The 25415-nt window shown below is 43.6% G+C and overlaps 1 protein-coding gene across 1 annotated transcript in view; it reads right to left on the bottom strand.

Annotated features, from left to right (window-relative positions):
- Nucleotides 1-25415, bottom strand: part of LOC147596587 (adenomatous polyposis coli protein-like) — a 139920-nt gene that overhangs the window by 32361 nt on the left and 82144 nt on the right. Inside the window, exons 7-8 of the mRNA XM_086769680.1 lie at nt 19564-19647; nt 475-579 (exon numbers count right to left, since the gene is read on the bottom strand). Coding sequence (XP_086625806.1) covers nt 475-579; nt 19564-19647 — 189 coding nt within the window. The remainder of the gene's footprint in view (nt 1-474; nt 580-19563; nt 19648-25415) is intronic.

Here is a 25415-nt window from a genome sequence, read left to right as displayed (position 1 = left end):
TCATTGATAATACTGCTTCAAAGCTTTATGTAAAACAGTATTAATAAAATATTAATGATAAACCTGACATTTGATTATTTTCATTTTTAAAATCACTGATATTTCAGTGATCATTTCTCAAGTGAAATTTTGAGCAATTTCCCATAATTAAACCATACTTCTAATATTACAGTTCACCTAGAATAAAATACATTTTCTATAGTCATTCCTTTTATTTGTTTCTTAGTATTCAGCTCATTAATCATTTAAATAAAAGAAAATGGCTTCTTGCATTATGGAATATTTACACTTTATCCTATTAAAACTTTTATTTTAATAAATACAATAAATTTGTCACTTCCAGATGGAATGAAGGAAAGTGTAAATCTTAAAAATGAGCAGGCATATAAACACAATAAGGCATATACCAAAATATAAGCATTGTGCATTTCAAGTATTTAATTATACTATCACCATAGAAAATAATCAATTTACCTGACCAGTACCAGTAGTTGCTATGCTGATTTCTGCTGTTCCTTGACTTTCATTGTGGCTCTCTGTATCATAGGAATCCACATCATGCTTACTTTGAGGTGCCCTCTGTTAATCCAAGAGTGTATAAAATTATATACAGAAATTAATTATACTTTAACATTCAAGGCTCTCTTAACTATAAATGCATCAATGCTGTATCTTCACAAAGCCATTGAGTAGTTCTTTGTATTTTGTAACTCTTAGCCTCAATAATTAACAGCTGAGACAGAGTGTCTTAGAAAAATTGCAAGGTAAAAGCAAAGCATGTCCTCTCAGGATTATAGTCCTGCAAGACAAAGGATTTTCTGTGAGATGCAGAAACACCATTCTCTACCAGCTGTGCTCACATCACTATGAGAAACGTAACAGAATTGGAGCAAAAAACTGTCTTCTCTGCAATGTCATGTGATCTGTGCATTTACTTGGAGACAAGGCTAGAACAGTTAAATTAAGATTCCCATTCAAACACAAACACTTTCTGGGTGAACAGAAGGGTACACGTATAGTACAAATCCTTCTACATTTTAATGATAAAAAATGCAGGAGTAACCACTTTGATGCAAATAAAATCTAAATAAACTACTACTGATCAACTTAATAACATTTTATTAAAATGAATGCAAATGATACAGCAACCTAGTACAGACACACGTTCCAGTTTCTTAAGGCGATCAAATTTTTGATACAACTACATGAAAATTAAACTTTTGTCACATCCACTCAGCGAGATCACAAGATCAACACCAAAACTAGGGCTTTATATATTTCATTAATAAAGCAAATAGAATAACTGAGAGGAATACTGTGTAAAGTGTACAACATCATCCCCTAATTTGTTTAAAATCTTCCAGTTTTTCAGAATGACATAAACTGTTCTGTCCTTGGAACTGACTTGAAGTCTGAAATTCAAAAGGTATTACCTTATTGCCAAAGCAGGATTATTCTTATCATGTTAGTTTTGATGCCAAGTCTCATTTTTATGGCTCAGAGGCTACTACTATAACAGACAATACTCTCTTGTATCTCTCTCATTTCATTTGCATAACTACACTTTTTTTTTACAATTTTTATGAGCAATCCAGACTATGACAGTATGTCTGCTTCATCTTGCTTTATACAATTTTTTCTGTAACATCTAGCAGAAACATACTTCTCCTCAATGTACATGTACTAAAACTTATTTCATTATCTGAAAAAATGGTGAACACACTCAAATAGTACCACTGACATGCACTCTTAATTTGTTTTATTCATATAAAAACATTAGTCGCGGATCCAGAAAATATTTAACATTCAATAGGATTTCAGAAACCAGGAACTAACTGATTAAATAAATGTGAAATAAAAATTTAGAAATAAACATTAAAAAATGAAATCTATGAAATGAAATCAGTTTAACTAATGGAAGAAGATACTTCAAAGAACATAGGACCATTACACAAAGTAATAACATGAAAAAATTTAAACTTATAATTAGCAATGTTTTCCTTATAATATTATATTTAAGTATGGAAGATGAATAACCACAAAGAAAAACTCTCAAAATATTTTAGGAGATACAGTGTTGTTATTCTTTTAAGCCTGATCTGTAGTTTTAAAACTTAATATCTCTATCGGTGTGTATGAAATTATATTGTTCTTCCTGCTAATACAATGACTAAAGAAATGTTGGTTCCCAATGCAACACCAGGGCCCAGTCAAGATAAGCCCTGTTGTATTATGCACTGAATATAGTATAAGGACTCTCCCTGTATCAAAATACTTTAAATCTTGAGTATGGTATGGTATGGTGTGGTATGGTGTGGTTGTCATAGTTGAGCCCCAATTGGGACCAGACTGTGCAGTCTTTCTCTCACTCCCGCCACCTTCCGAGGGAATAGGGAGAGATAATATAAGAAAAAGGCTTGAGGTTTGAGATAAGGACAGGGAGAAATCCTTAAAGTTACCATCACGGGCAAAACAGACTCGACTTGGGGAAAACTATTCATTTATTACTAAAACCAGCAGGATAATGAGAAAAAGATAACTTCCCCCACCCCTCCCTCTTCCTAGGCTTAACTTTATGTTCCATTATCTCTACCTCCTTCCCCTTCCTGAGTGGCACAGGGGGGAATAGGGAATAGGGGTTATGGTCAGTTCATCACTTGTCGCTTTATGCCACTCCTTCCTCCTTGTGATGGTTTAGCCCGAGTTACCACACAGTTTCTTGCTCACTCTCCCCCTCCCCAGGGGGATGGGGGAGAGAATTGGGAAGAAAGGAAAATTTGTGGGTTGAGATGAAGATAATTTACTAAAATAGCAAAGGAAAACTACAATAATAACAGAATATAAGGATATTAAAATATACAAAGTGAACAATATATGTTTTCTCACCACCCGATGTCCCAATGACCGATACAGCCCGTCCCGAGCAGCGATCACAGAAATAAAACTGAGCGGCAAGCAAAGGAAAAAAAGGGAGCCAGCAAAGTAGGGGAATGATGCCAAAGAGCGAGAGAGAGGGATGGATGCCAGGAAGGCAGATACCCGCCCTGGCCAGCCCCCACTTATATACTGAGCATGACATTTATGGCATGGAATACTCTCTTTGGCCAGTTTGGGTCAATTATTCTGTCTGTCTTTCTCCCAGCTTCCTGCATCTGCACATTAGCTTGGAAAATTAGACTTGGAAAGCCGGACAGTGTCCTTGGACTCATTAACAACAACTCATATCATCAGGGTGTTTTATCAACATTCTTTACACACGAAATCCAAAACACACCAGCTACTGAGAGGAAAATTAACTCCATCCCTGCCGAAACCAGGACACTCCTCGGGGGATGTTGAGGACGACGAGTATCAGAAGCCATGGGAATGAGAAACAAGGGGCTTTCCAACAGAAGGAAAACAAGATAAAGGACACCTGGTGGTGGTTGGGCGATCGGAGGGTATATAAGCACATAAGCTGTAACAATAAATGATTTTCGCTTAGCATGCAGCAGGGGTCCGTGAATATGTTCCCACACAAATGACGCCCGAACAGGGACTTGTTAGAAGTAGTGAAGATTAGAAGATTGTGATTCCGGTGGGAATGCCCGGACGATTGGTAGGAAGCCTGCGCAGCGAATTTGTTACCTTGAGGAAGGGAGGTAAGCGGCCGGGAACGAGGGGAGCATGGCTCCAAAAAGAAACCTAGGCGAACTGGGGAAGACTGCGCAGTATCCGTTACCTCGACTAAGGGAGGTAACGCGGCTAGGAATGACGAGAAGCACTGCTTCCAAGGAACATAAATCAATTTTAACGATTCTAACAAAAGTGTTGGAGGAACAGAACTGTGCTATTAATAACACTGACCTGAAGAGTTTGTTGGTTTGGGTGTCCACTCATGTATCAGACGCTAACACCTCTAATATCTGCATGGTGGGCACCTGGGACAATATAAGTGTTGAACTATGGGACTGTGCAACGTGGGGTGACCCTGCTGCTCAAAAGTTATTACCGGTGTGGTGTGTAATGTTTGAAGCCTTAAAGAATCACACGCAGAAAGGGGATCCGACAGCACCCGTTACCCCGTCCACTCCTCCACCCGTGGAAACAAAGACTAACAGCGAGCCGGGAAAATCCCTTTGATCCAGGTGCCATAGATCAGGAAAAGGAGTCCTCAGTCTTTGGAGCTTCCTCGTTATAAAGGTGGCGTGTTTGTGTGTGTGTCCTTTGTGTCCACGGTGTCATGCTTTTTTGTATGTGTTTGTGTGTCCTTTGTGTCAAGGGTGTCATATTTTTGTTACTGTTCAGTGTTGTTGGTGTGGATGTAAGCTTATTCCAGCTGATTTATATTTGTGCTATTGCTGAGTGTTCTGGTGTGTGCGGTGTCGCAGGTCGACCCGATTGGAATAAGTGATACATCCAGGTTGGTATTGTTGCCGTGCAAGGTGCAGCGTTAAGTTATAAGATCTTTAAGTGGAAATGGATAGGCAGTGCAAACAGAGAAATTAACAGATTATAGGCCGGAGGAAAGTAAAAAATTTCCTAGACAGGTATAAGCAGTGTGTGTGTGTGTGTGTATAAGCATGAAGTAAATGGTATGAAATAAGGGATGAATACTGTCCTGATTTCGGCAGGGATGGAGTTAATTTTCCTCTCAGTAGCTGGTGTGTTCTGGATTTCGTGTGTGAAGAATGTTGATAAAAACACTCTGATGATACGAGTTGTTGTTAATGAGACCAAGGACACTGTCTGGCTTTCCAAGTCTCGTTAATGTGCAGATGCAGGAAGCTGGGCCAAAGACAGACAGAGTGTTGGTCATTTGGACATCGGGTGGTGAGAGATTGTACATTGTTCATTTTGTATATATTAATGTCCTTATATTTTGTTATTATTGTAGGTTTCCTCTTAGTAAACTGCAGCATAAAGCGATGTGTGATTAACTCACCATGGCCCCCATTCCCTCTTCCCTTCTGCTCGGGGCGGGGGAAGGAGGTGGAGATGGTGTTAAGCCCGGGAAGAGGGAGGGGTGGGGGGAGGTTATCTTGTTCCCTTTCTCATTATCCTGCTTTGGTTTTAGTAATAAATGAATAGTTTTCCCCAGGTCGAGTCTGTTTTGCCTGTAACGGTGGCTTTAAGAATCTCTCCCTGTTCTTGTCTCAAACCTCAGGCCTTTTTTTTCTCTTCTTATATGCCCGGGGCCCCGGCCGCCGCCAGGCGCCCCTCCCATCCAGTGGGGCGGGGGCAGATTACCCAAAAACTTTTGTGGTTAACAGATACTCCTGTCTGGGTCGACCAGTGGCCTTTAGCAAGAGAAAAGCTGCAACATTTGAATGAGTGAGCTGACAAGCAATTACAACTTGGACACATACAGCCAACAGACAGTCCCTGGAATACACCTGTGTTTGTAATACAGAAAAAAATCAGGTAAATGACGACTCTTACAGGATTTAAGGGCAGTAAATTCAGTAATTGAGGATATGGGACCTTTGCAACAGGGGTTACCATCTCCTTCAATGATACCTCGAGATTGGAATATTATCATTAATTGATTTGAAAGATTGTTTTTTCACTATACCTTTACATCCTGAGGTTGCTCCACAATTTGCATTTTCTGTGCCTTCAATCAATATGGGAGAACCTAATCAGCAATATCATTGGACGGTACTTCCGCAGGGTGTGAAAAATAGTCCAACCATCTGCCAATGGTACGTCGCACAGGCCATAGCACCAGTAAGGTGCTTGCATAAGAATAGCCTCGTTTATCATTATAGGGATGATATCTTAATTGCAGCACCTGATGATTCTCTGGTGGACAGAGTTCTTTATGATATCACCAATGCATTATCCCAATTTAAATTGGTTATTGCTCAAGAAAAAATTCAAAAGGTGTGTCCCTGGCAGTATCTCGACTGGCAAATTATAGAAAAAACAATTAGGCCGCAAAAGTTAAACATCCCTCAAACAGTGTTTACCTTAAACGATTTGCAGAAATTGCTGGGAGCTATCAACTGGGTACGCCCGGTATTAGGCCTCTACAGAATTGCTTTCTCCACTATTCCAAATACTTAAAGGAGACTCAGATTTAACCTCTCCTAGGAGACTGACTCCAGAAAAACAAACGGCATTACAAACAGTTTTGCTACAGATTTCCATTCATTGGCCCAAGCAAGCAATGCTGCAATTTTTAGGAGAATTAATGTTGTATCCAGCAACTCATCTGAGTTACACTCCCATAAAAAACACCTTGACAGTATTTACAGATGGATCAGGAAAAACAAACAAATCTGTAATTGTGTGGAAGAAAAATGATCAGTGGCATCATGACGTACAATTGGTAGAAGGTTCAACCCAAATTGTAGAACTTGTGGCAGTGGTATGAGCTTTGTATAAGTGGAAAGATGAATCCCTCAACATTGTCTCTGATTCTGCCTGTGTGGTCAATGTAATACAATGCGCTGAATGGCCAATGTTAAAGGAAATTAATAATCCTTTGTTGTATGATCAGTTTCAACAGCTATTATCGGTGTTACATGTGCGGGATAATCCTTACTTTATTGTACATCTGAGAGCTCACACCTCGCTTCCAGGACCTGTCACAGAAGGTAATAAGAGAGTAGTTGCTCTCACTAATGTGGCCCTCGTTCCAAACACACTCATGCAGGCCAAGCTGTCCCATGAGTTTTATCACCAAAACTCTGCAGCCCTTCAACGACAATTTAAGCTGACATGGGAACAAGCTCGGGCAATTGTGCGTTCCTGTAGCAGTTGCCAAAACACAATTATGCCACCTTTATATGGGGTTAATCCGCGGGGTTTGTGCTCTCAAGAATTATGGCAATCTGATATAACTCATGTCCCATCATTTGGCCGACACAAATATGTACATGTAACCATTGATACCCATTCCAGCTTATTGTTTGCCTCTGCTCGTACAGGAGAACGTGCTCGAGATGTTTGCCAACACTGGATGTCAGCGTTTGCTTTCATGGGGCTTCCCACGTGTATAAAAACAGATAATGGGCCAGCGTATGCTTCTCGCGCAGTCCAAACTTGCTCTTTGGGGCATCGAGTATGTTACTGGTATCCCACATAACCCCACTGGATGGGCAGTCATTGAACGTGCCCATGGCACACTTAAAAATATGCTGTTAAAACAAGAAGGGGGAATGGAAGGGAAATCTGCAAACGAAAAGTTAGCAAAAGCAATGCATGTGCTTAACTTTCTAAATCGCTGGAGTGACAATTCTTCCCCAATACAGAAACATTTTGGGTCATCTACTGTACATGAGGCCATCCGAGGGCAAGCTCCGGTGATGGTTAAGAATCTGGAAACAGGTAATTGGGAAGGACCATTCCCTCTTATGACGTGGGGGAAAGGATATGCTTGTGTCTCTACAGGGGCAGTGAACAAGTGGATCCCTGCACGATGGGTACGACCAGCGCTCCAAGCCGCCTTGCGTTCATCGGATTGTTAACAAGCTGTGTGGCAGCTCCATGGACATCAGTCACGGAAAGAAGAGATGTGTGGGTAACTATGGCTAATGCCACAGGACAGGACACCATTTGTCTGTCTGTATCATCTGCAAATAAGCCTTTCAGAACATACTTGGTAGACCTGCCAGATAATGGTAGGGTGGCACTCTGTGTAAAACAACAGCAGCCGCGAACGCTGAGCGCTGAACCACAAGAGAAAGAACTTTTGGGATCACTAAAGATGGACTTCTGCCTATTTTCTTTAACTATTCAGGAGCTAATGTTACTAGAGGGGTAGTGATTGTAAATGCTTCAGAACTTATACATGGCAATGACACAGCATGGTGTAATCACGCAAGCACTAACATATCAAAATCCAGACAGCATAAAGGACTTAAACGAAGCATATATAGCTTTGAATCTGATTGCCAAGATAATATAGAGTTTTGGAAACCAGGTGAAATTATTGCTGCTGCAATCTTTGCACCTGGTGTGGCAAGTGCCCAGTCGTTAGCTACGTTAAATAAACTGAGCTGTTGGCTTGCTAAGCAAACAAACGCAACTGCATTGGAACTATCAACGCTGCTAACTGATGTAGATTCTATACGCTACGCTACTTTACAAAACAGAACCGCTGTTAGCCTGCAGAGCACATATTTGACAGGCCTTGTTGCATGTGCTGGCCACGCGTGCAGCAACGTATAGTCAGTACTCTTTCACTGAATCTGCTGAGGGTGTAGACAGAGGTGGCTCAGAACGGGGAGAAAGGACCCAGAGCACACTCTACGAACAACAGGGGATGCCCTGAAGGTGCTGTGCCTGCCTCCTTTCTCTGCTCTGACCCGGCTGATCATCATCCTCCTGCTCGGCGGTGTCTCCGGCGTAGTCGGGTGGGTAATAGAATAGAGCAGCAATAGATTTTTTATTATTAGCACAAAATCATGGTTGTCAGGATTTTGATGGGCGTTGCTGCATGAATCTGTCTGATTATTTGGAATCTATTCACAAAAGCATTCAAAACTTGCAAAAAGGAGTACAGAAACTGCAACAAAGTGATGGTTTTGATATATTCAGAAATCCTTTTGGTGGATTGATAAAAAGCTTGTTACTAATAGCTGTAGGATGCTTATTCATTCCTTTTATACATGTATTTTGATCTGTATTCCGTGTGTGTTGAAATGTGTGCAAACTTTAATAGATAAAGTGTTGAAACAAGCCTCTTCTCATAAACAAAGAAGGGGGAGGTGTGGGTATTTCTCGAGCCAGTACGGTGTCAGAGAAAGCACACCGACCTTGGGAGAGGGATACAATCATGCTTGTTGGAAGAAAGCCATGGAATGAGAAGGGAAGCTTTAAGATACAAGACATTGTTAGCAGAATTTATGGCTTGTTTCAACAGAGGCCTGCAAAAAAATAGTCACTGGCTTTGTAGACAAGAAGGTTGCTGGAGTTGTTATGTTTGTAATAGGAGAAGAATGCTGTAGTAGAAAATTACTAGAAAGTAGTGAAACTTAGTTTTGCTTAGCAATCATGAATATGTCTAGTGTGTGATCAGTAATTTTATTGGCTAAGCTTGTGTGTGGCATAACTGTTGATTGGACAAGAAGGAATAAGGATGGATTATGTTATTGTTGACTATGGCATGTGTTCTCTCTTGTATTTTACGATGTCTACAAGAAGCCCTCACAAGAGCTTTTGATAGAAGCGCATATGCTGTGCTGTTAAAACAAGAAGGGGGAATTGTTGGGGATGACGAGTATCAGAAGCCATGGGAATGAGAAACAAGAAGCCATGGGAATGAGAAACAAGGGACTTTCTGAGAGAAGGAAAACAAGAGAAAGCATACCTGGTGGTGGTTGGGCAATCGGGCGGTATATAAGCACATAAGCTGTAACAATAAATGATTGTCTCTCTAAACTAGAGAGACATGACATAGACAAGAGAAGGCTCCGGGGAGACCTTATAGCGGTCTTCCAGTACCTCAAGGGGGCCTATAAGAAAGATGGGGAGAGGCTGTTTAGTAGGGCCTGTTGCAATACGACAAGAAGTAATGGTTTTAAAATAGTGGGGAGTAGATTTAGATTGGAAATTAGGAAAAAATTTTTTACGATGCGAGTTATAGAACACTGGAACAGGTTGCCCAGAAAGGTGGTGGAGGCCCCATCCCTGGAAACGTTCAAGGCCAGGCTGGATGAGGCTCTGAGCAACCTGATCTAGTTGGGGATGTCCCTGCTTCTAGCAGGGGGGTTGGACTAGATGACATGCACAACATGCATAAAAAAGCACATACTTTACTGTCACATGAGTCATCAGCAGGGCTTGAATGTGAAACCTTCAAGTTAACAGAAAATACTTTTTACCACTTTCGTTACTGGAGTAATTTGAAGTGAGAAGCTGTTCACTTTGTGCATACCTACCCAAAGGAGTTAAGAATAACACATAGCCAGCAGATAATTTGTATTTATTGAAAACTGATTCTTCTACTTCTTCTATTTGTCTTGGGAGTCTTCCAATTTACAAGACAGACATGAGGGAAGACCCCGGGAACTACAGACCTGTTAGCCTCACCTCAGTACCTGGAAAAATTATGGAGAAGATTATACTGGGTGCTATTGAAAGGCATTTAAAGGACAATGCAATCATCAGGCACAGTCAACATGGGTTCCCAAAGGGAAAGTCCTGTTTAACTAATTTGATATACTTCTATGATAAGGTCACCTGCCTAGTAGATGAAGGGAAGGTGGTAGATGTAGTTTTTCTGGATTTTAGTAAGGCTTTTGATAATGTCCCTCACAGCATCCTTCTGGACAAGTTGTCTGACTGTGGGATGAGCAGGTACATGGTGTGCTGGGTGAAGAACTGGCTGAAAGGCAGAGCTCAAAGGATTGTAGTGAATGGGACTACATCTGACTGGTGACCGGTCACCAGTGGTGTTCAATTCTAGGGCCCATTCTGTTCAACATATTTATCAATGATCTGCAGGCAGGAGTAGAATGCACCATTAGCAAGTTTGCTGATGATACCAAACTGGGAGGTGCTGTTGACTCTCTCCAAGGGATAATGGGCCTTGCAGAGGGATCTAGACAGATTGGAGCACTGGGCAATCATCAGTGGCGTGAAATTTAACAAGGACAAATTCTGGATTCTGCACCTGGGATAGAGTAATGCTGGACACAAGTATAGACTGGGAGAAGAGTGTCTGGAGAGCAGCCCTGCAGAAAGGGATCTGGGGGTCCGGTTGCTGCTAAGTTCAATATGAGTCAGCAGCGTGCCCTGGCAGCCAAGAGGGCAAACTGCATTCTGGGGTGCATTTAAACACAGCATAACCAGTCGGTCAAAAGAGGTGATTATCTTGCTGTATTTATAATTAGTGGGGCCTCACCTTGAGTATTGTGTGCAGTTCTGGGCCTCACAACTAAAGAAGGATGTTTAGGACCTTGAATGTGTCCAGACGAGAGCAACAAAGTTGGTGAAAGGGCTGGAAGGCATGTCCTGTGAGGAACAGCTGAGGACTCTGGGTTTGTCTAGTTTGGAGAAAAGGAGGCTGAGGGGTGACCTCATTGCTCTCTACAGCTTCCTGAGAAGGGGAATTGGAGAGGGAGGTGCTGATCTCTTCTCCCTGGTATACAGTGACAGGATGCGTGGGAATGTCTCAAAGCTGCATCAGGGGAGGTTCAGACTGAACATTTCTTTACCGAGAGGGTAGCCAAACACTGGAACAGACTTCCTAGAGAGGTGGTCAATGTCCCAAGCCTGTCAGTGTTCAAGAGGCATTTGGACAATGTCCTTGATAACATGCTTTAACTTTTGATCAGCCCTGAATTGGTCACTCAGTTGGACTAGATGATCGTTGTAGGTCTCTTCCAATTGGAACTATTCTACTCTACACACACACACACACACACACATACATAAAGATGACTCAAATATATTTTATATCTTTTTAAAATACAGATATATAACATTGTGGTAAATAAATGAATATTCATCTCTGTCAGACTATAAGGTAGTGCTTAACAAGAAAGCATAACCACTACAAATATGCCCCTTCTTTGCATTATCTTTTAACACTGAAGGTAGGACTTGACCTTGACAGGCTGCAGAGGTGGGCCCGTGCCAACCTCATGAAGTTCAACCAGTCCAAGTGCAAGGTCCTGCACCTGGGTCGGGGCAATCCCAGGCACAAATATAGGCTGGGCGGAGAATGGATCGAGAGCAGCCCTGAGGAGAAGTACTTGGGAGTGCTAGGGGATGAGAAGCTCAACATGGGCAGGAAATGCGCCCTTGCAGCCTAGAAGGCCAACTGCATCCTGGGCTGCATCAAGAGGAGCATGGCCAGCAGGTCGAGGGAGGTGATTCTCCCCCTCTACTCTGCCCTGGTGAGACCCCACCTGGAGTACTGTGTCCAGTTCTGGAGCCCCCAACACAAGAAGGACATGGACCAGTTGGAAAGGGTCCAGAGGAGGGCCATGAAGATGACCAGAGGGCTGGAGCACCTCTCCTATGAGGACAGGCTGAGAGAGTTGGGGCTGTTCAGCCTGGAGAAGAGGAGGCTCCGGGGAGACCTGATAGCAGCCTTCCAGTACCTCAAGGGGGCCTACAGGAAAGATGGGGAGAAACTCTTCAGCAGGGCCTGTTGCGATAGGACAAGGGGTAATGGTTTTAAAATAGAGGGAGGTAGATTTAGATTAGATATTAGGAAAAATTTTTTACACTGAGGGTTGTAGAACACTGGACCAGGTTGCCCGGAGAGGTGGTGGAAGCCCCATCCCTGGAAACATTCAAGGCCAGGCTGGATGAGGCTCTGAGCAATCTGATCTAGTTGGAGATGTCCCTGCTTCTTGCAGGGGGGGGGTTGGACTAGATGACCTTTGAAGGTCTCTTCCAACCCTAACCATTCTATGATTCTATGATTCTATGATTCTATGACTTGAGGATGAAAATATATAGGCTAACAACCACATCAGCTAAAGAACCACAGAATGTAAACAACAGTTTGTAATCTCTATACGTGGTACAGCACCTAGAGAATGGCACAGAGGTCCAGTGTATTAAACAGATGTCCTGGTTTCGGCAGGGATGGAGTTCACATGTGAAGTTCAGATATGAAGAATGTTGATAAACACCCTGATGATATGAGTTGTTGCTAATGAGACCAAGGACACTGTCCGGCTTTCGAGGTCTCGCTAATGTGCAGATGCAGGAAGCTGGGAGAAAGACAGACAGAATAATTGACCCAAACTGGCCAAAGAGAGTATTCCATGCCATAAATGTCATGCTCAGTATATAAGTGGGGGTTGCTCGAGGAGGGGACATCGCTCTCTCCACCTTGCTCTCTCTTTCTCACTCCTTTCCTTGCTGCTCAGTTTCGTTTCCGTGATTGCTGCTTGCTGCCAAGCTAATTTCAACAGCTTTTGAGAATTTTGAATACGCTTGAGATACAAAAACCAATGTGTTCACAGTGGCAGATCTCTTGTAGCTATCTCATATCTTGATCTTGAATAAGTTTAAAGAAGTGTTTAAGAATACTGTGACTGTCATAAGCCTGGCAGCAGGCAGTGCGGGTACTCCAGTCCCCACTACAGATGCTATGGTCACTTAATCCCCTACGGGCAGGCACTGCGCTACCCCAGTCCCTGCTATGGGCACAGCAATTGCTTCAACGCCCATGACAGGAACTGTGGCTACTCAAACTCCAGCAAGCAGCAGCACAGATGAACCAAAAAAACCAACCCACACCAGTATCAGTTGCCCCTGTTCATAAGAAATATGCCAAAAAAAAAAGTTCGCATAGTGAAAGACGATGATGAACCAGGGATATCTCAAGAACAGGGAGAGGCAGAAGGAGAGGTAGTCACCCTATCCCTATCCCTATCCCTGAGTGAGCTGCGAGATATGCAAAAAGGTTTCACCGTAATCAAGGTGAGCAACTTGTTACCTGGTTGCTCTGATGCTGGGACAGTGGGGCCAGTAGCCTGGAATTAGAAGGCAGGGAAGCCAGGCAGCTGGGATCCCTGTCTAGGGAAGCAGCCATTGACAGGGCAATTGGAAGAGTCAACAGCCTGCAGCCTCTGGAGGCGACTCCTGTCAGGCATGAGGGACAGGTATATCTTCAAGGAAGATATTGTATGCCACCCAAGCAAGTGGACCACCATGGAGAGAGGTATCCAGTTTCTGAGGGAATTAGCTGTTCGGGAGCTGATTTATCGTAACCTGGATGACCTGCAGACATCTGTAGATCCAGATGAAATCGAATGTTCCTGACCCATGTGGTGGAAGTTTGTACAAAGTGCACCATCATCGTATGCCAACTCATTGGCATCAATGAGTTTGAAGGATGATGAAGCACCACCAGTACGTGCAGTGGCTAACCAGCTCCGACAATATGAAGACAATCTCTCTTCCCCAATATGGGCCTGTGTCTTGGCTGTGGAAAGACTGACCAAAAGATCTGAAAGCCTGTTTAAAAAACTTCTGGAGAAACTATCTGAAAGGTTTCAGAAACTTGAAGAAGATAGGTCTTACTTCCCACCTGCACGGACCAGTATCTCAGCTATTAGAAGATCTCCCACTGCTCAAGAAAAATGGTACATGCGGCGAGGTACCCTGCAGTTTACCTTGTGTGACCAAGGAGAGGACATGAGGAAGTGGGATGTAAAACCTATCTCAGCCCTAGAGGCACCAGTACGTGAGTTTTGAGGAAAAACAAATTGAGGTTCTCCCAGGAAAATTGCTGCTCTAGTCTCCAGTGGGCAGTTCCCCAGACAATGTAGAAGGGATAATCTCACCTCTGATCCTATGGAAGGGAATTCTAATTCATATTCACAAGAAGTGACTAGGAAATATTATAAACAGGACTAGAGGGGCCCTGCCTCCAGCCAGGTGGAGGAGAGGGACAACCGGGTTTACTGGACTGTATGGATTTGATGGCCTGGCACATGAGACCCACAAGAGTATAAGGCTCTAGTAGACACTGGTGCACAGTGTACCCTAATGCCATCAAGCTATAAAGGGGCAGAACCCATTTGTATTTCTGGAGTGACAGGAGGATCCCAACAGCTGACTGTATTGGAGGCTGAAGTGAGCCTGACAGGGAATGAGTAGCAAAAGCACCCCATAGTGACTGGCCCAGATGCCCCATGCATTCTTGGCATAGACTATCACAGGACTGGGTATTTCAAGGACCCTAAAGGGCACCAGTGGGCTTTTGGTATAGCCACCGTGGAGACGGAGGAAAATAAACAGCTGTCCACCTTGCCTGGTCTCTTGGAGGACCCTTCCATTGTGGGAATGCTGAAGGTCAAAGTACAAAATATACCAATCGCTACCACCACAGTGCACTGGCAGCAATATCGCACCAACCGAGACTCCATAATCCCCATCCTCAAGCTGATTCGTCGACTGGAGAACCAGGGAGTGATCAGCAAGACTCACTCACTTTCTAACAGTCCCATATGGCCAGTGAGAAAATCTATTGAAGAGTGGAGGTTAACAGTGGACTATTGTGGCCTGAATGAAGTTACACCACCACTGAGTGCTGCCGTGCCAGATATGCTAGAACTCCAATATGAACTGGAATCAAGGCAGCCAAGTGGTATGCCACCAGTGATATTGCCAATGCATTCTTCTCCATCCCTTTGGCAGCAGAATGCAGGCCACAGTTTGCTTTCCCTTGGAGGGGCATCCAGTACACCTGGAATTGACTGCCCCAGGGGTGGAAACACAGCCCCACTATTTGCCATGGGCTGATCCAGGCTGCACTGGACAAGGGTGAAGCTCCAGAACACGTGCAATACATTGATGGCATCATTGTATGGGGCAACACAGCAGAAGAAGTTTTTGAGAAAGGGGAGAAAATAATCCAAATCCTTCTGAAAGCCAGTTTTGCCATAAAACAAAGCAAAGCAAAGCCAAGGGGCCTGCACAAGAGATCCAGTTTTTAGGGATAAAATGGCAAGATGGATGTTGTCACATTCCAATGGATGTGGTCAACAACATAACAAATTGAACAAATTAAACAGGAGATTGTTCGTGCAGTAGCCCTTGGGCCAATCCGGACAGGACAAGAGTGTCATAGTTTAGCCTCAATCAGGACCAGACTACGCAGTCTCTCTCTCACTCCCCCCACCCTGTGAGAGAACAGGGAGAGATAATATAAGAAAAAAAAGCTCGAGGTTTGAGATAAGGACAGGGAGAGATCCTTAAAGTTACCGTTACAGGCAAAACAGACTTGACTTGGGGAAAACTATTCATTAATTACATTACTAAAACCAAAGCAAGATAATGAGAATGAGAAAAAGATAACTTCCCCCCACCCCTACCTCTTCCCAGGCTTAACATTATCTCTACCACGTTCCCCCGCAGAGCGGTACAGGGGGGAAGAGGGAATGGGGGTTGCAGTCAGTTCATCACATGTCTTTTCACGCTGCTGCTTCCTCCTTGGGGGAAGAACTCCTCACATTCCTCCCCTGCTCCATAACGGGGTACCTCCCACGAGCTGCAGTCCTTCGTGAACTGCTCCAGCATGGGTCATTTCTTCCACGGGGTGCAGTCTCTCCAGAACAGCTGCCCCAGTGGGCCCTGCACAGGCCACAGCCTCCTTCAGGCATCCGCCTGCCTCAACGTGGGATCCTCCACGGGCTGCAGGTGAATCTCTGCTCCTCCGTGGACCTCCATGGGCTGCAGGGGGACAGCCTGCTCCACCATGGTCATCACCACAGGCTGTAGGGGAATCTCTGCCAGGAACAACATTACTCCTCCCCCTCCTTCTTCACTGACCTTGGCGTCTGCAGCCATTCCTCTCACAAGAAATTCTTCACAACAGGCAGGCAGATGCCTCTCAGGATCTCTTTACATCTCATCTCCTCTCCACTTCTTGCAGCTGGGCTGGGCCGAGTACAGCCCAGACGGCCGCCTGGTGGGAGGCCTGAGTGTGAGTGCCGCAAGGCCCACAAGGCTTGCGCCTCCCCTTCTCTGCCCCCGCTCAGCTTCTTCACATCTTCTCCTTTTTTTTTTTTTTTGGTTTTTTTTTCCCCTTCTTAAATATGTTATTGCAGAGGCGTTATCATGGAACATTCTATCACCAATTGGCTTGGTCCTGGCCAGCAGCAGATCCGCCCTAGGCCCGACAGAGTCTACCGGACAAAGGGGAACAACTTCTAGAAGCTTCTTAGAGAAGCTACCATTGAATACCCCCCCGCCCTCACTAAATAAAACCAGAACAATGAGGTAAAAAACGTGCTCTACACCACAGCCAGGGAGAATGGCCCTATGTGGAGTCTCTGGCAGAGAACATCAGGGGACACTCAAGTCAACCCCTAGGGTTTAAGAGACGGGGATACAGAGGATCTGAGGCCCATTATACTCCGACTGAAAAAGAAATACTGGCAGCATATGAAGGAGTTTGAGCTGCTTCAGAGGTGGTTGATACTGAAGCACAGCTCCTCCTGGCACCCCGACTGCCAGTGCTGGGCTGGATGTTCAAAGGAAGGGTCCCCTCTGTGCATCATGCAACTGATGCTACATGGAGTAAATGGGTCTCGCTTATCACATAGCGAGCTCGAATAGGAAACCCCGGTCACCTAAGAATCTTAGAAGTAATCATAGACTGGCAAGAAGGCAAAGATTTTGGAAAGCCACCAGAGAAATAGGTGAGGTGTGGAAGAGGCCCCACCATAAAATACTCTACCAGAAAATGAGAAGCAGTATGCCCTATTTACTGATGGGTCCTGTTGTATTGTAGGAAAACATCGAAAGTGGAAAGCTGCTGTGTGGAGTCCTACATGACAAGTTGCAGAAGCCACTGAAGACCAAGGTGAATACAGTTCAGTTTGTAGGAGTGAAAGCCATTCAACTGGATTTAGATATTTCTGAAAGGGAAAAATGGCCTGTGCTCTATCTCTACACTGACTCATGGATGGTGGCAAACGCTCTGTGGGGGTGGTTAAAGCAATGGAAACAGAACAACTGGCAGCGCAGACGCAAGCCCATCTGGGCTGCCACATTGTGGCAAGATATTGCTGCCCGGTTAGAGAATCTGGTTGTAAAAGTACGTCACGTAGATGCCCACGTACCCAAGAGTCAGCCCAGTGAAGAACATCAAAACAACCAGCGTGTGGATCAGGCTGCTAAGATTAAAGTTTCCCAAGTGGACCTAGACTGGCAACACAGAGGTGAACTATTTTTAGCTCGGTGGGCCCATGACACCTCAGGCCATCAAGGAAGAGACGCAACATACAAATGGGCTCGTGATCGAGGGGTGGATTTAACCATGGACACTATTGCACATGTTATCCATGAATGTGAAACGTGCTGCAGTTCAGCAAGCCAAGCGGCTAAAGCCTCTGTGGTATGGAGGATGATGGTTGAAATATAAATATGGAAAGGCCTGGCAGATTGATTACATCACACTCCCACAAACCCACCAAGGCAAGCACCATGTGCTTACGATGGTGGAAGCAACCACTGGGTGGCTAGAGACATATCCCATACCCCATGCCACCGTCTTAAACACTATCCTGGACCTTGAGAAGCAAGTTCTCCGGCAACATGGCACTCCAGAAAGAATTGAGTCAGACAATGGGACCCATTTCCAAAACAACCTCATAGACACCTGGGCCAAAGAGCATGGCATTGAGTGGGTATACCACATCCCCTATCATGCACCAGCCTCCAGGAAAATTGAAAGGTACAACGGACTGCTGAAAAGTACACTGAAAGCAATGGGTGGTGGAACCTTCAAAAACTGGGACAAACATTTAGCAAAAGCCAACTGGTTAGTTAACACTCAAGAATCCATCAATCGAGCTGTCCCTGCCCAGTCAGAACTGTTACATACTGTACAAGGGGATAAAGTCCCTGTGGTGCATGTAAGGAATATGTTAGGAAAGACAGTCTGGGTTATTCCTGCCCTGGGCAAAGGCAAACCTATCCATGGGATTGCTTTTGCCCAGGGACCTGAATGTACTTGGTGGGTAATGCAGGAGGATGGGGCAGTCCAATGTGTACCTCAAGGAGATTTGATTTTAGGTGAAAATAGCCAATAATTTGGATCTAGAGCAACCCTGAGGAGAAGGACTCAGAGGTACTGGTGAACAAGAAGCTCAACATGAGCTGTCAGTGTGCGCTTGCAGCCCAGAAAGCCAACCGCATCCTGAGCTGCATCTGAAGAAGCATGGCCAGCAGGTCGCGGGAGGTGGTTTTCCCCTTCAACTCTGCTCAGGTGAGACCCCACCTGTAGTACTGTGTCCAGTTCTGGAGCCCCCAACATAAGAAGGACATGGATCAGTTGCAGAAGGTCCAGAGGAGGGCCACAAAGATGATCAGAGGGCTGGAGCACCTTTCCTATGAGGACAGGCTGAGAGAGTTGGGGCTGTTCAGCCTGGAGAAGAGGAGGCTCCGGGGAGACCTTATAGCGGTCTTCCAATACCTCAAGGGGGCCTACAGGAAAGCTGGGGAGAGACTCTTCAGCAGGGCCTGTTGTAATAAGATGAGGTGTAATGGTTTTAAAATAGAGGGGGGTAGGTTCAGACTTGATATAAGGAAGAAATTTTTTATACTGAGGGTGATGGACCACTGGAACAGGTTGCCCAGAGAGGTGGTGGATGCCCCATCCCTGGAAACACTCAAGGCCAGGCTGGATGAGGCTCTGAGCAACCTGCTCTAGTTGGAGATGTCCCTGCTCCTTGCAGGGGAGTTGGACTAGATGACCTTTAAAGGTCACTTCCAACCCAAACTATTCTATGATTCTAACTGTTCTAATTATTTGCTAGAACCAATGCTCAGCCTTTATAATACATTGCACTTTGACCTTTTTATTGAAATTTCTAGTTAAACTTTTAACTGATATATAATTATTGCTTAAAATTCAGCAGAAGCATATAGAATATTCCAAGTTTTCCATTCTCAATTCATTGGTAACAGAGCAAGTAACATGCTATCAAATTTTATTTCCAAGGTAGCTACAGTCTATGAATATTGACTAATTTATGAACCGTTACATCACTTGCTCATACAAATAATACTGCCCACCAATATACTCAATTAAGTAGATTTGCTTTTTAAAAATTATACATATTCTAATCAAAAGAAGGCAAGAAATGGCTTACTAACCTCTGCTTCAGCTGCTTGTGATTGCAGGAGCTGTCGTATACAAAGAATGTCCTTCTCTATTTGTTGAATTCTCATCACCCTTACCTGAAATGAATTTATTTTAATGTTTCATTTAAAAAAAAATTCCTTATACTTACTGTACAGAATGACAATGAGAAGAGTTCATTGCAAATATAGCTGATTGCAAAAACAGAACTACTTCATTCATGTGGTAATTACACAAATATTCTCGACAGTAAAAAAACAGCCATGATTGCAAAAATTCAAAATATAATGGATAGTTGAGTTTTTCATAAGACAAACACTAATTTGGATATACTATTAAATTGTCATGGAGTACAGGCCCAGGTTTAGAAAAACATTTCAGTAAACTTGCACATTTTTGCTATTTCTGAAACTGACATTCTATGCGGGTTTTTAGCAAATTATTTCATTTTAATCTCAAATGTCAGACTTCTACTTGCCTTACAGATATTTGAGAGATTTGTATTTGCAGAGTGCTTTGAAGGTATAAAATCCTGAATGTCTTCAATTATTTTCAGTTACTACTGATTTGGGAAATTTACCTATGCACAGCCTCTGAATATTTTCTGTTCCTACAAATTCCAATGAATTTACAGGGTTAGTAAAAAGAAAAATACATACTACTTCTTTGGTTTGTCTGGGATTTTATAGATATTTTATAGATAATGCAACTGATGTGAGTCTTTTATAGCTATATCGACACTTCCCACTGCAATCATTCTGTGGTTAGTAAATGGAATGTTGAAAAACTAAACTTTACAGGATACATATACTCCATGTACGTTGTATTGTGGAGCACAGGATGCATTATGAATCTGTGAAACAATAAGTGAATGCAATAAGTTATATATCCCTCTATCAGCTTGCTAATAAATTTACATTATTTGACTTTAAAAGGGGGCAGAAAATAATTAGCCCAATAATATCAGGAAAGAAACAAAACACTGAATTGATTAAACAGGAATTTTTTGGTATGATTTTAGTCCAAAAATTTAGTCCAAATTTTAGTCCGAAGATTTAAACATCAGAACATTCTTTTCTCTGCTTATTCATTATTTGTATTACAGGGGACTTGAGGAGATCTATCAATCATTTTTCACCAAACATTGTACAAGCAGAAAAAAAAGAATATCTTTCCTGCCCCAAAGGGTTTACAGTCCAAAGACAAACATACAACAGCAGAGGTATACAGTCAAAGAAGTACCAATAATCAATAGTAGTAAGTTTGATGAACAGCAGTCAAAACTCTAAGAACTGAAATTAATTTATTCAAAAATGAATCTGAAATGAGCCTAAAGTCAGTAAATCACTGAATGAAGAAGAATTATAGTTTTTGCTATGTAAACACAAAATAACAAAGCATAGCAGTAGGAATAATGCTGAGCTTTACTTAGATTAAGACGATAAGCAGAAGGAAAAAAAAAATGCCCATACTACTGAGTATCTTACAAGAGATCTCAGATTTGCATGGCCAAGAGGTCGAGGGAGGTGATTCTGCCCCTCTACTCCGCTCTCGTGAGATCCCACCTGGAGTACTATGTCCAGCTCTGGTGTCCTCAGTACAAGAAAGACATGAATCTGCTGGAGCAAGTTCGGAGGAGGGCCACAAAAAAGATCAGAGGGCTGGAGCACCTCTCCTATGAAGACAGGCTGAGAGAGTTGGGGCTTTTGAGCCTGGAGAAGAGAAGGCTCTGGGAAGATCAGATTGTGGCCTTCCAATACTTAAAGGGGGCTTATAACAAAGATGGAGACAAGCTTTTTAGCAGGGCCTCTTGCGATGGGACAAGAGGTAATGGCTTTAAACTAAAAGAAGGTAGATTCAGACTAAATATAAGGAAGAAATTTTTTACAGTGAGGGTGGTGTAACACTGGAACAGGATTCCCAGAGAGGTGGTAGATGCCCCATCCCTGGAAACATTCCAGGCCAGGTGGGCCAGGGCTCTGAGCAACCTGATCTAGTTGGAGATGTCCCTGCTCCTTGCAGGGGGGTTGGACTAGATGACCTTTAAAGGGCCCTTCCAACCCAAACTGTTCTATGATCATATGAATACTTTTATAATAATTTAGTACAAATATTTTATTTAATAATTTATTATTAAATAAAATAAGAACATTTTCTCAGTACTCTGCATTATGTGAATGCTATGTCTATTTTTACATTAGTTAAAAATATCATTTGATTACTTGTGCTTTTGCATGTCTAGGAATGAACTTTCAAGTATCTGAATGTATTTAGATATGATTTTAACTTTAAAATCTATACAGGAAGCATCACTTTTTATTCTTATTTGTTCATAGTATATTCCTATTCATTTTTTTAAATTTAATCATCACCATAAGATCTATGGATAAACTATATTTACATTTAAAATTGCAAATTATTTGAATTTCACTGGAAAAATATAATCTTTTCTTCAAATAAAAACACAACATAAAAAGTAGAGAAAAATATTAATGTATTAGTCTGCATTACATTTAAATCAAGACAAATGTACAAATCTAACAGTGCTTGATCTGTGCAAGACTCCAGATGTACTGGATATGTCTGGGATGGAGTTAATTTTGTTCATAGTAGCCCCTGTGGTGCTGTGGTTTTGATCTGTGACCAATACAGTGTAGATTAGATAACACACCAGTGTTTTAGCTATTGCTGAACAGTGCATACAGTGTCAAGGTCTTCTCTCACTCTGCCCCCACAAAGCAAGTAGGCTGGGGATGGGCAAGAAGTTGAGAGGGGACTGTGTGAGGGATTTCAGTGATGGTCTGTGTAGGGCCACTGTGGGAAATTACAAGCTGCACACAGCTGTGAGAATGCGACCTTGGAGAGGGGAGCTAGGAGGGTTGTTATTGAGCAGGATGTTGCTGCTATCCAGGAACCGCTGTTAGCCAGCAGGGCACGTACTTGGCAGGCCTTGCTGCATGCACTGGCCACACGTGCATCAACACCTGGTCAGTACTCTGCCACTGAATCTGCTGAGGGTATAAACAGAGGCAGCTCAGAGCAGAGGGAGAGAGAAAGGACCCAGAGCACACTCTGCGAACAACAGGGGATGCCCTGAGGGTGCTGCGTCTACCTCCCTTCTCTGCTCTGACCCCGCTGATCATCATCCTCCTGCTCGGCGGTGTCTCCGGCTTAGTCGGGGTGGTAAGACTCTCACAAAGGGAAAACAATACTCTGGTACCTGCTTTTGCTAGGAACTGTGACTGCTTATGCTGGTAACTGCTTATGCAAGGCTATAATAGAGCATCAAATACTGTTATGCTTTTAAATATCATATGCTGGATGAACTTTGTGCATAGGAATCCTATGAACCGGTTACAGGGACACAGCCAGGACAGCTGATCCCAATGACCAAAGGGATATTCCACGCCATATAATGTCATGCTCAGCAATAAAATCGGGTGGGGGGGTAGTCTTTCCAAAGTCACTGTTGCTTGGAGACTGGCAATTGACTTTGCATCACTTGCTTCCCCCTCATTTACCCCCTGTCTTCACTTACTCAACTGCCTTTATTTCAACTCATGAGTTTTTCTCACTTCTGCTCTTCTGATTTTCTCCCCCATCTTGTTGTGTTGGGAAGTAAGCAAGCAAGCGGCTGTGTGGGTGCTTATTTGCTGGCCAGGGTCAACCCACAACAGTCCTTTTTGGCTTTTCAGCACCCACTTTGGGGCTAGAGGGGTTTGAGATAGCAATAAATTTGATTGGAGTGTGTTAGATTGAATTCATAGCTGTTATAGCTGTTTAGGTGTTGCTTGGCAGGCTGTTACTTGCTGTTGCTGGTCACGATCTTGACTTGTTTGCTCTCAGTACTGATTTATTTGTTCCCTCACCTGCTCCATGGTGTGCTCCCTTTCTTGCTGTACATCAAACATCAGTGCCAGTTAATGGCTGCTTTCACCTTTTGCTGTTTGCTGTGTAGTTCATCACTTGGTTTTTTTTTTATTACTTTTCCTGGGAGAGCTATAATAAAAGCATGGGCCTTCAGCCTAATCTGATATTTGGGACCTGCAATAGCCCTTGATTTTCTCGAATATCCCAAAATGCTCGTATTGGTGTGCACCACGAATCTGATTTTGGCTTTTCCTGATGTTAACCATTGCCACACAGGGATGTGCTCTGAGATTGGGAACGCCACATGGGGATGTGCCCTGAGGCAGCCAATTCATGGGTGGAAAAGTGTGGGGGAGAATTTGGGTAAGTGCCTAGAATGGTTTTTACCTCCAATGGTTTGGAACTTAACATCCAAACAGGTGCAGAAACCTGTTGAAATGGCAGACCACTTGAAGAAAGGATGCCTTGTCTATACCAGAGAGACATAACTTCTCACACTGTGTTAGTGTCTGGCCTACACCTACCGAGCCTCTGTCCAGCACCCTTAAGGGGATAAGAGGGTCTCTGGATCTGAGGACATACAAACAGATGCTGTGGCTAAGCCACAGACTCAACCCTCAAATGTAACAGTCGCTTCTGTAGTCCAGAAGAAACAATGGCAGCAGTGGTTGACCCAGTTAGTAAGGGAGGAAGATGCTCTTCCTGAGAGGGAGCATGAGGAAGAATAAGAAGAGGCAGCCTGTTCTGCAGCAGAGCAGTCACAAGAACGAGAGGGGGAAGAGACTGAAATCATAAAGGGGTAGAAACCACTCGATCTCTATCCCTAAGTGAGCTGTGAGATATGCAAAAAGATTATGGCCACCAGCCAGGTGAGTGAATTATCAGCCAGTTGTTCCAATGCTGGGATACTGGAGCCCATAGTCAGAAATTAGAGGGTAGGGAAGTCCAGCAGTTGGGATTCCTAGCTAGGAACTGGGGAATGAGAAAAGAGATCATAAAAGGGGCAATAATCTGAAGCTTCCAAAGGTGACTCCTGTCAAGTGTGAAGGCAAAGTAACTCCTCAAAGGAAGATATTGTAAACTACCGAGGCAAGTAGACCACCACTAAGGGAGGTGCCCAGTATCTCAGAGAATTAGTGGTGGTAGAGATGATCTACAGCAACCTGGACAACAACCAGGCCTCCAAAGATCTGGATTAAATTTAGTGCATATGGTCCATGTGGTGGAAGTTTGTACTGGAATACACTGATGTTGTACACCAGCACCCTGGTGAAAATGGACTGGACAGACATTGAGGCACCAACTGTGGATAAACTGGCCTGCTAGCTCTGGCAATTCAAAGAGAAATTCTCATCCTCCCCGACACTATGGGCCTGCAAATCAGCTATGGAAAAATTGTCCCAATAGGTCCAACAATTCAAAGTAAATGTCTTCCTCCTTGTCCCTACAGGGTGGTGTATCCGCTTTCAAGAATGCCGTATGGAATCAGCCTTTTTCTGCTCAAGGGAAAGGGAACTGTGGACCACCCTGTGGTTCTATCTGCATGACCACAGGGAGGACATGAGGAATTGGGATGGTGCACCTACTTCAAACCTAGAAGCTCACACATGAGAATTGCAAGAAAAAGCAGCATCCAAAAAGAGTCCATCCAGGAAGATGACTGCTCTGGTCGATATTGAGCAATTTCGCAGACAGAGTAGAAAGGCTGATCCTACTTCTGCTCCTGATGAATGTACTTCTGCTTTGCAATTACAGGAGTGAGGTAAGGAATGCTCTGATCAGGAATAGAGAAGCCCTGACTCTGGCCAGGAAGAGGAAAGGGAGAACTGAGTTTACTCCGCTATGTGGATTCAGTGGCCTGACACATCAAGTCTTTGGTGGACACTGGTGCACAGTATACCCTAATGTCACCAGGGTATAAGGGCACAGAACCCACCTGGATTTCTGGACTGACAGGGTGATCTCAACAGTTGTCTTGTATTGGGTTTGCATGGTG

The sequence above is a fragment of the Chlamydotis macqueenii genome, chromosome W (genome assembly GCF_036417535.1).
Source record: "Chlamydotis macqueenii isolate bChlMac1 chromosome W, bChlMac1.mat, whole genome shotgun sequence".
NCBI lineage: Eukaryota > Metazoa > Chordata > Aves > Otidiformes > Otididae > Chlamydotis > Chlamydotis macqueenii.
The sequence above is the reverse complement of the archived record's forward strand: the minus strand, read 5'-3'. Positions and strand labels throughout refer to the sequence as shown.